Raw genomic sequence first — 12,249 nt, forward strand, 5'->3', positions numbered from 1 at the left:
AAACAGCATACTAAGTGAGATAAGTTAGATTCTTAGACAGTAAGGAAAGGAACCTGAAAACTTTGGTAACCACGAATCTAAAGCCTGAAATGGCAATAAGTACATACCTATCGATAATCACCCTAAATGTAAATGAACTAAATGCACCAATCAAAAGACATAGAGTCACTGAATGGATAAAGAAATAAGACACATCTATATGCTGCTTACAAGAGACTCACCTCAAACCTAAAGACATGCACACACTAAAAGTTAAGGGATGGAAAAACATATTTCAGGCAAACAACAGCGAGAAGAAAGCAGGGGTTGCAATACTAATATCAGACAAAATAGACTTCAAAAGAAAGAAAGGAACAAGAGATAAAGAAGGACACTACATAATGATAAAGGGCTCAGTCCAACAAGAGGATATAACCATTCTAAATATATATGCACCCAACACAGTTGCAACAGCATATGTGAAACAAATACTACAGAACTAAAGGAGGAAATAGAATTCAATACATTCATTCTAGGAGACTTTAACACACTGTTCACTCCAAAGGACAGATCCACCAGACAGAAAATAAGTAAGGATACAGAGGCACTGAACAACACACTAGAACAGATGTACCTAATAGACATCTACAGAACTCTACATTCAAAAGCAACAGGATACACATTCTTCTCAAGTGCACATGGAACATTCTCCAGAATAGACCACATACTAGGCCACAAAAAGAGCCTCAGTAAATTCAAAAAGATTGAAATCCTACCAACCAACTTTTCAAACCACAAAGGTGTAAAACTAGAAATAAATTGTACAAAGAAAGCAAAAAGGCTCACATACACATGGAGGCTTAACAACACGCTTCTAAATAGTCAATGGATCAACGACCAAATTAAAATGGAGATCCAGCAATATATGGAAATAAATGACAACAACACAAAGCCCCAACTTCTGTGGGACACAGTGAAAGCAGTCTTAAGAGGAAAGTATATAGCAATCCAGGCATATTTAAAGAAGGAAGAACAAACCCAAATGAATAGTGTAATGTCACAGTTATCAAAATTGGGAAAAGAAGAACAAATGAGGCCTAAGGTCAGCAGAAGGAGGAACATAATAAAGAGCAGAGAAGAAATAAACAAAATTGAGAAGAATAAAACAATAGAAAAAATCAATGAAACCAAGAGCTGGTTCTTTAAGAAAATAAACAAAATAGATAAGCCTTTAGCCAGACTTATTAAGAGAAAAAGAGAATCAGCACACATCAACAGAATCAGAAATGAGAAAGGAAACATCATGATGGACCCAACAGAAATACAAAGAATTATTAGAGACTACTATGAAAACCTATATGCTAAGAAGCTGGACAAACTAGAAGAAATGGACAACTTCCTAGAAAAATAAAAACTTCCAAGACTGACCAAGGAAGAAACACAAAATCTAAACAAATCAATTACCAGCAAAGAAATTGAAGCAGTAATCAAAAAACTACCCAAGAAAAAAACCCTGGGCCAGACCGATTTACCTCAGAATTTTATCAGACATACAGAGAAGATATAATACCCATTCTCCTTAAAGTTTTCCAAAAAATAGAAGAGGAGGGAATACTCCCAAACTCATTCTATGAAGCCAATATCACCCTAATACCAAAACCAGGCAAAGAACCCACCAAAAAAGAAAATTACAGACCAATATCCCTGATGAACGTAGATGCAAAAATACTCAATAAAATATTAGCAAACGGAATTAAAAAATGTATCAAAAGGATCATACACCACGACCAAGTGGGATTCATCCCAGGGATGCAAGGATGGTACAACATTGGAAAATCCATCAACATCATCCACCACATCAACAAAAAGAAAGACAAAAACCACATGATCATCTCCATAGATGCTGAAAAAGCATTCGAGAAAATTCCACATCCATTCAAGATAAAAACTTTGAGCAAAATGGGTATAGAGGGCAAGTACCTCAACATAATAAAGGCCGTAAACAATAATCCCACAGCCAACATCATACTTAACAGTGAGGAGCTGAAAGCTTTTCCTCTGAGATTGGGAACAAGATAGGAATGCCCACTCTCCCCACTGTTATTTAACATAGTACTGGAGGTCCTAGCCACGGCAATTAGACAAAACAAAGAAATACAAGGAATCCAGATTGGTAAAGAAGAAGTTAGACTGTCACTATTTGCAGATGACATGATATTGTACATAAAAAACCCTAAAGATTCCACTCCAAAACTACTAGAACTGATATCGTAATACAGCAAAGTAGCAGGATACAAAACTAACACACAGAAATCTATGCCTTTCCTATACACTAACAATGAGCCAATAAAAAGAGAAATCAGGAAAATAATTCCATTCACAATTGCATCAAAAAGAATAAAATACCTAGGAATAAACCTAACCAAAGGAGTGAAAGACCTATACCCTGAAAACTATAAGACACTCTCAAGAGAAGTTAAAGAGGACACTAACAAATGGAAACTCATCCCATGCTCTTGGCTAGGAAGAATTAATATCGTCAAAATGGCCATCCTGCCCAAAGCAATATACAGATTTCATGCAATCCCTATCAAATTACCAACAACATTCTTCAACGAACTGGAACAAATAGTTCAAAAATTCCTATGGAAACACCAAAGACCCCGAATAGCCACAGCAATCCTGAGAAAGAAGAATAAAGTGGCAGGGATCTCACTCCCCAACTTCAAGCTCTACTACGAAGCCATAGTAATCAAGACAATTTGGTACTGGCACAAGAACAGAGCCACAGACCAGTGGAACAGAATAGAGACTCCAGACATTAACCCAAACATATGTGGTCAATTAATATTCGATAAAGGAACCATGGACATACAATGGGGAAATGACAGTCTCTTCAACAGATGGTGCTGGCAGAACTGGACAGCAATATGTAAGAGAATGAAACTGGATCACTGTCTGACCCCATGCACAAAAGTAAATTCAAAATGGATCAAAGACCTAAATGTAAGTCATGAAACCATATAACTCTTAGAAAAAAACACAGGCAAAAATCTGTTTAATGTGAACATTAGTGACTTCTTCATGAATATATCTCCCCTGGCAAGAAAAACAAAAGCAAAAATGAACAAGTGGGACTATATCAAGCTGAAAAGCTTCTGTACAGCAAAGGACACCATCAGTAGAACAAAAAGGTACCCTACAGTATGGGAGAATATTTTCTTAAATGACAGATCCGATAAAGGCTTGACATCCAAAATATATTAAGAGCTGACATTCCTCAACAAACAAAAAAGCAAATAATCCAATTAAAAAATGGGCAGAGGAGCTGAACAGACAGTTCTCCAAAGAAGAAATTCAGATGGCCAACAGACACATGAAAAGATGCTGCTCCACATTGCTTGTCATCAGAGAAATGCAAATTAAAACCACAATGAGATACCACCTTACACCAGTAAGGATGCCCACCATCCAAAAGCCAAACAACAACAAATGTTGGCAATGTTGCAGAGAAAGGGGAACCCTCCTACACTGCTGGTGGCAATGTAAATTAGTTCAACCATTGTGGAAAGCAATATGGAGGTTCCTCAGAATGCTCAAAATAGACTTACCATTTGACCCAGGAATTCCACTTCTAGGAATTTACCCTAAGGATTCAGCACTCCAGTTTGAAAAAGACAGATGCACCCCTATGTTTATTGCAGCACTATTTACAATAGCCAAGAAATGGAAGCAATCTAAGTGTCCATCCATAGATGAATGGATAAAGAACATGTGGTACATATACACAATGGAATATTATTCAGCCATAAGAAGAAAACAAATCCTACCATTTGCAACAACATGGATGGAGCTAGAGGGTATTATGCTCAGTGAAATAAGCCAAGTGGAGAAAGACAAATACCAAATGATTTCACTCATCTGTGGAGTATAAGAACAAAAGAAAAACTGAAGGAACAAAACAGCAGCAGAATCACAGAACCCAAGAATGGACTAATAGTTACCAAAGGGAAAGAGACTGGGGATAATGGGAGGGTAGGGGGGGATAATGGCGGAGAAGAAGAAAGGGGGTATTATGATTAGCATGTATAATGTGGGGGTTGGGGGAAAGGGGAGGGCTTTGCAACACAGAGAAGACAAGTAGTGATTCTACAACGTCTTACTCTGCTGATGGACAGTGACTGTAATGGGGTTTGTGCGGGGGACTTGGGGTAGGGGAGAGCCTAGTAAACAATGTTCTTCAAAAAAAAGTAAAAAAAAAATGTACACTTAATCTTAAACCATGATAAAAATCTATATTCTAAAAGAGACAAACTAAATTCGTATGGTTCAGTTCAGGTTAAAAACATAATTTACTAAAAACCTGCTTGTATAAATTAATATGTTACATGCTACAAAGTTATATGCAGCCCAAGGGTGATACTAAGCCAGTATTAGAAGGAAAAGCAAAATATGGTTGCGTTTCAAGAGTTTGTAGACTATGGTTATGTTGGGCTTGACTTTTATATTAAAAGGAAAAATGTTTCCTTATGTTGGCACTTATTTATCACAATCTAATAGTCAACTCCCTACTTTTTTACTCTAAAGCAAAGCCTACCAGCTAGTTAAAATTTCCTGCCTATATTCTTAGAGGTTTTAGTCAGGATTCCTACTGTGGGGTAAGACTTAGCATGAAATGCAGGAACAATAGCAAGTAATCTCAAACATTGATGAGACTAGAAATAGAGGCATAAACAAATTAAGATACAATCAAGCAAATTACCAGAATAGTAAAAAATAACATAACTGTGGAATACTAAAGAATAGGACTGGACGTGGCATAACTTTTGATCTTTTATATCTGAAGATCAACAGGTCTTTTCTAGAGTTGGTAAATCAAGAAACAGCTTCATATGTTCTGCAGTCAGAGAGAAGAGAAGGCCATCAGAGCAATGAGGAGTAGAAACTACTAGAAGAGGCAACTGAGGAATAGGAGAATAGAGGGGGGCAGGGCAGATGACCATTGCTTTAAATTGTTTCAAGTAGTAAGTTACGCTGCATTGTTTTCTTAGTTATCAATGCATATTTTACTTTGATTAAAACATACGTTTATCTCACTTAAAAAGAATTTATCTTTATGAACAGCAAACCTTTCTAGTGCTGTTGTACATACTTTGCACACCGATTTTGTCTTTAAAGTATTAGATTATTAAATATGAAAGTCTGCCCATCCTATATAGTTTGAATTTTTGTATTATCACTGAAAGGAAAAACAAATAGACATGTGTGAACCCAATCAAGAAACTAAAATGTTTTAAGCTATGCTCACTGTGACAGTTAATAGCCACAGAACCAAATGCTTTACATGTTATTTAATATATTTCTCCCAACAACCTTACAAATGATACAATATTACATCATGCTTAGATATACAAAATGAATAACTTGAACGAGGTCATATAGCTGACCCAGTCTTTTTTGGTTTTAAATCTTTATAGTTAAATATATCTAGTTCTCAAACAGTTTAGTTTTCCCTCCTCCACTGTACTAGACATTATCAGATGTGTTCATACTTAAATAAATGTATCTTAATTTGTTTGTAATAGCTTAAAGCATGCATTAAGTAACTTTCACTTGATTTCCATACTGTTTTGGCATTACGGTTAAAAGTCTAGTAATATCCAACTTAATGGTACAAATGATCATCTCTTAAGAAATTTAAAAATACTGAACTCTGTGCTATTTCCTGGAGTGAGTGAATATGTTTCCATATAACATAAACAAATTAGACTTAATTAATATTAAAATGACAGAAATGTACTAGTTCAACTAAAATATAACACACAGTGCAAAGTGCAATGCATATTTTCCATTGCTACGGTACTTTTGGAACACTGTGGTGAAAAATTACATATATTAATATGCAAGTATTTGCCAGGTATTTTCTATGCCCTCTGTATGTGCTATGTTAATTAAATCTTCATAATAATCTATTGAATGAATGACCATTATCCAGTTTTAGAATTATTATTATTCAGTTTTGATTTTCAGATTAAAAAATCAAGGCTCACATGGACATACAATGGGGAAATGACAGCCTCTTCAACAGCTGGTGTTGGCAAAACTGGACAGCTACATGTAAGAGAATGAAACTGGATCACTGTTTAACCCCATACACAAAAGTAAATTAGAAATGGATCAAAGACCTGAATGTAAGTCATGAAACCATAAAAGTTTTAGAAAAAAACAAAGGTAAAAATCTCTTGGACATAAACATGAACAACTTCTTCATGAACATATGTCCCCTGGCAAGGGAAACAAAAGCAAAAATGAACAAGTGGGACTACATCAAGATGAAAAGCTTCTGTACAGCAAAGGACACCATCAATAGAACAAAAAGACATCCTACAATATGGGAGAATATATTCATGAATGACAGATCCGATAAAGGGTTGACATCCAAAATATATAAAGAGCTCATGCACCTCAGCAAACAAAAAGCAAATAATTCAATAAAAAAATGGTCAGAGGAGCAGAACAGACAGTTCTCTAAAGAAGAAATTCAGATGGCCATCAGACACATGAAAAGATGCTCCACATCGCTAGTCATCAGAGAAATGCAAATTAAAACCACAATGAGATATCACCTCACACCTGTAAGGATCACCACCATCCAAAAGACAAACAACAATAGATGTTGGCAAGGTTGTGGAGAAAGGGGAATTTACTGCTGGTGGGAATGTAAATTAGTTCAACCATTGTGAAAAGCAGTATGGAGGTTCCTCAAAAAGCTCAAAATAGAAATACTTTTTGACCCAGGAATTCCACTCCTAGGAATTTACCCTAATAATGCAGCAGCCCAGTTTGAAAAAGATAGATGCACCCCCTATGTTTATCGCAGCACTGTTTACAATAGCCAAGAATTGGAAGCAACCTAAGTGTCCATCAGTAGATGAATGGATAAAGAAGGTGTGGTACATATACACAATGGAATATTATTCAACCATAAGAAGAAAACAAGTCCTACCATTTGGAACAACATGGATGGAGCTAGAGGGTATTATGCTCAGTGAAATAAGCCAGGCAGAGAAAGACAAGTATCAAATGATTTCACTCATCTGTGGAGTTATAAGAACAAAGAAAAAACTGAAGGAGCAAAACAGCAGCAGACTCACAGAACCCAAGAATGGACTAACAGTTACCAAAGAGAAAGGGACTGGGGAGGATGGGTGGAAAGGGAGGGATAAGGCAGCGGGGGGAAGAAAGGGATCATTATTATTAGCATTTATTATGGGGGGGGCACAGGGAGAACTGTACAACACAGGGAAGACAAGTAGTGACTCTATAGCATCTAACTACGCTGATGGACAGAGACTGTTATGGGGTATGTTGGGGGCCTTTGTGATGGGGGGTGTCTAGTAAACATAATGTTCCTCATGTAACTGTAGATTAATGATACCAAAAAAAAAAATCAAGGCTCAGCAGGCCTCAAATAACAGATATGGTAATAAGAATTGAACCCAGATCTATTCTTCCCTTTCCCTCCATTTTGTCTGTACGTAGAACTATTTGACCAACATGAAATACACTTAGGTAATTTTGATATCATGAAATATTTTTAGTTCAGAAGGATTTATTTGTATGTATTATGGCATACAAATACATGATGAAATTAACATTTTTATGGCCCACCAACATACATACTGGAAAAGAACAGGATTACTCTAGGCAGGCATATTCTTAAGAGAATGATTTGTACTCTGGTAATTCCATTATTTTAACCTAGGTCATTGAAAACCATCTATTAAATTACTTATCTCAGTAATTAACACCTATCCTGTTGATCTATAGTTTTCTGTATCCTTTGAGTTTTCTCTGTTAGGATTTTTGGTGATTTCTTCTATGGCTCTTGGAAATTTTCCATGATTTTTTAATGATTAATGACAGTAAACTATGAAAACTGCTTTTCTAAGTTTAAACATGTTTTACTAGTTATATACACTTTAGATTCTTTGTATGGGTCTAAATGCTGAGATATTACAATCATTAAAATTTTCTGTAAACTTCCATGTTGTCAATTCTTTTTCTTTTCTCCTTGGCAGAGTTAAATCCAAAGTACTATTTCTCTTTTCATTCCCTTTATCTTCTGACAAATGAAACTATTAAGTCAAGAATTAACTAGCTGTTCTGATAATAACAGAGTGACCATTTAGTAGGTATCTACCGTTTCTTTATTATTTAACATTTTGAAGAATTTCAGTAATCCTCATTTTAGAATAATTGAAGAGGTCAAATGACTTTGTCACTCAGAAATCATGTGAGCATAATTCTAATACAGGAAAACATTATACAACTAAAATTACCATGTATATAATATGCCAGAAATCTATAATTTTAACCATCAGATCAATGTTGTTGGCTTTTTTTCTACTGAAATTCATAGTAAAAAATACTCTTTATATCATTGCAAAATACAAATACACACCTAAATACACACACACACACACACACACACACACACACACACACACACAGGTATATGTATATTTATTGTATTTTATTTATCTCTGTATATACAACTGCAAAAAGTTCCACAAAATAGTATTTATCTTTACTATGCTTTTTGAATTGTAATTTTCTTCTTTGTTTTCTTTTTATATATTCATCTTTATTTTATACAATTTTACATCAATTGTAAAATGCTGGTCATGACCCAGTGAGGTGATTTTGTGACTCACTGGTGGTGACCCCATAGTTTGGAAAATCTGCCCTAGATGATATCATCGCCATGTCAACTTGTATAATGCATTAGGAACATTCAATTGACTAAGGAGTCTGTGGTAGCTTTCCATAGTGATATCATTGTTTCTCTTTCCTTATTGAGCTGTTTTTTATTTTTCCACTCTATCTCTATCCTCATAGAGTTATATACAAGCATATGATTTTTTTTTCTATTTTAGATTGGTATGAATTTATTCTCATCTTTTAGTAGAAATGTACATTCTAAAGAGATACTTCATCATTTTCATAAATAAATATGGACTAGCGGATTTTATTTTTTAGACTTTTTTTTGAGACAGCATCTCTCATATTTATTGATCAAATGGTTGTTAATAACAATAAAATTCTGTATAGGGGACTCAATGCACAATTAATCAACCCCAAGCCTAATTCACAACAGTCTCCAATCTTCTGAAGCATAACGAACAAGTTCTTACATGGTGAACAAGTTCTTACATAGTGATTAAGTTCTTACATGGTGAACAGTGCAAGGGCAGTCATATCACAGAAACTTTTGATTTTGATCACGCATCATGAACTATAAACAATCAAGTCAGATATGATTATTCACTTGATTTTTTATACTTGATTTATATGTGAATCCCACATTTCTCCCTTATTATTATTATTATTATTATTATTATTGTTATTTTTAATAAAATGCTGAAGTGGTAGGTAGATGCAAGATAAAGGTAGAAAACATAATTTAGTGCTATAAGAGAGCAAATGTAGATGATCAGGTCTGTGCCTGCAGACTAAGTGTTAATCCAAGCTAGACAAGGGCAACAAAACATTCACGGATGCAGAAGCTTTCTCTCAGAACAGGGGGGGTGAGATTCTAAGCCTCAGCTCTGTTGATCCCCAACTTCTCACTTGATGGCCCCCCTGCGACTGTGCCTGTCTTAGGTTGTTCATCCCTTGAGGAATCTTACCCATCTCTGGCTAACCAGTCATCTTCCGGGGCCATACAGGGAAATGTAAAGTTGTTAAGTGAGAGAGAAGCAATATTCTTTGAAAAGGTTAGCTTTTTACTTCTTTGCAGATTTATGCCCTGTGGCTTCTATGCCCAGCATTTGTCTTGAGGTATCTTTACCACTTGGAAGAATTATGATACTCGGTAATTTTCGATATGAGGCACGAATTCTACTAAAGGGTTGTAATTAGGAAGGAAGAAGAAAAGCTATAGAAGTAGCAGATGGAAGAAAACATGGGAAGATTGATTCTTTGACCTATCTTCTTGAAGAGTAACATAAGCATGTATAGGTTTTAAACTACTGATTAAATTGCATACAAACATTAACGTAATAGGAATACAGCTACATAACAAAAGCAGACCTACAAGCATATGATTTTTGAACATGCATTTTTTTCTAATAAAATTATTTTATTTACTTACAATATCCATCTCCAAGAGCTTGAAATAAAATTTTCACTGTCTACAATTGAACTCTATGTCAGTGTCTTTTAAAATGTCCTATTTTTCATTAAAATAATTTCTAAACCACTCTGTGTTTGACTTTCTGTTTAACACTCAGATACAGGTTTTTGGAGAAGCCACCAGGTTACCAATTCAACACTGTCAAATCAGTCTTTGTTTTGGAAACTCCTCCGGGTATTTATCCAGAAATATATATTCCTGAAATTCTGAACCATCATCATCAAAACCTGCTTGATTGTTAATTGGAGACCCTCAGTTTTCCCTCCTGTATCCACATGATCATGTCTTCAAAACCACTCTGAATGGGCTGTTCATTTATCACAGCTCACTGCCTAACAAATTCTATACCCTAAGTGAAAGTGATGTCTCTGTTTCAAGGTGCCTCTTTGGTGACTGCCTTTATTTCAAAAAAGTTGTCTTTTTTCCTTGAATATATTTTGTCTAAGACTTTTTCTAAGATCAGCAGATTTCTCCTGGCTCTGATCATGGTCAGATCCTTCATCAAACTGAATCTGATGCGCTGTTCTTGTACTGACTGTAACTAGCAGATCTGGCAAATTTCATATCTGATATTATGCTGCTGAAACTAATTTTAGGTCTTTCTCCATCTTTCTTGATGTCCTTGAGTCTTCCTACTGCTGCTGGAGCTGTCTGAGCAGCTCCAACTTGGTTGATGATTTTAGACAACATAGTTCTTAGCAGAAATATATATTTTCTATATTCCTACTTCAGTGGAAGATTTATCACCCATTCCTGATAATACTTAAGTTATTGAATTTATCTACTTTTGTTGAAATTTCAGTTTCAGTGTGTTTGTTCCTTACTTACTCCACTGATACTTCTGAGTGCCTAATATTTTCAGGCACTCTGCTAAGTCCTGAATACAGAACAGGTAACATCCTGCTCTCAGTGAGCTCACCTACTATAACCTGCACATTCACAGACACCTGGGAATATAAAGTTTACTGAAACCACTTCTTTATTGAATCCAATTTAAAAATCCTTGATAAAATCTCTGCATTGGCCATACTACACTTGTGGATTATATGCTAAATGGTTGCTTTTTTTAAAATATAGAAATGGTTTTGAACATTTCTTGATTCTCTGTAATAATGAAAAGTCAGTAAAAAATGGTTCTTACCATGACAACTTGGCAAGGCTCTATTCCATCCAGGCCGTCCATCGTCTCCCATGATACAGGTGAGCGTCGAATAACCTTGAAGAACATAGCCAGCATCACAGTAATATGTGACCGTTGACCCTAATTTATAATCCATCCCAAGTCTGGTGCCATTCATTATATTGCCTGGATCAAAGCAGGACTCTCGGAGTTTTGCTGTAAAGGAGTATCAATATAAAATGAATTGTTTTAAAATACCATTTTCTATGAAACCTTTAAAATGTCTTTATTTCTCTCTTTCAATGAAAGGGAAACCACCATCTTTTCTGCCTCTATTTGAGAGCTCAAAATACAAAGTGGGCCGTAGCCATATCTGACATTGTGCTAATTCTTACTGATTAGTAAGAAAATAAAATTCTTCATTGGTCTGCTCATTAAAATCAGTATTATAAATACTAAATATACTTATATAAAATATACAAAATATAAATATACTAATATATAAACTACTAAATTTAATGAGACTATATAGTCAAACACATAGTTTAAGAGTTTATTAGAAATTATGTGTTATAATCCATGCATATGCAATTTGAATGGATTATATTAGAAAACAATCAGTACTTATTTCTTTATTTAACATTTCTTTATTTAAAAGACCTTCCCCCAAATAATGTATACCCATTCCGTGTGACTGAACCTAGAAATAAGCTCAGTACATTTCATATCTGGGAGAAAGTAAAAGATACTTTTTCTCTATCCTAAAACCATTTCTCTTAATCTACCTCCTCTAGTCATCTCACACATTTCTATCAGAGGTCTGTGCATTATAAAATAGCAACACAGTATAAAATCCCAACCATGATCTTTATGGACACAGAGTCTATGTCAAAGTCAAGCACTTTCAAAGCTAACAGTTCCAGACAAATTGAGAAGTAAAGTCCATTCACAA

At 35.0% G+C, this 12,249-nt stretch overlaps 1 protein-coding gene and 1 pseudogene across 5 annotated transcripts in view; both read right to left on the minus strand.

Moving 5' to 3' along the window:
* Positions 1-12,249, minus strand: part of CSMD3 (CUB and Sushi multiple domains 3) — a 1,174,595-nt gene that overhangs the window by 247,372 nt on the left and 914,974 nt on the right. For all 5 annotated transcript variants that reach the window (XM_073229983.1, XM_073229982.1, XM_073229981.1 and 2 more), the window contains one exon: positions 11,319-11,513. In XM_073229983.1, the coding sequence (XP_073086084.1) occupies positions 11,319-11,513 (195 nt within the window). The remainder of the gene's footprint in view (positions 1-11,318; positions 11,514-12,249) is intronic.
* LOC108396151 (small ribosomal subunit protein mS31 pseudogene) lies at positions 10,169-10,928 on the minus strand (annotated as a pseudogene).

This window comes from Manis javanica, chromosome 2 (genome assembly GCF_040802235.1).
Source record: "Manis javanica isolate MJ-LG chromosome 2, MJ_LKY, whole genome shotgun sequence".
Classification (NCBI taxonomy): domain Eukaryota; kingdom Metazoa; phylum Chordata; class Mammalia; order Pholidota; family Manidae; genus Manis; species Manis javanica.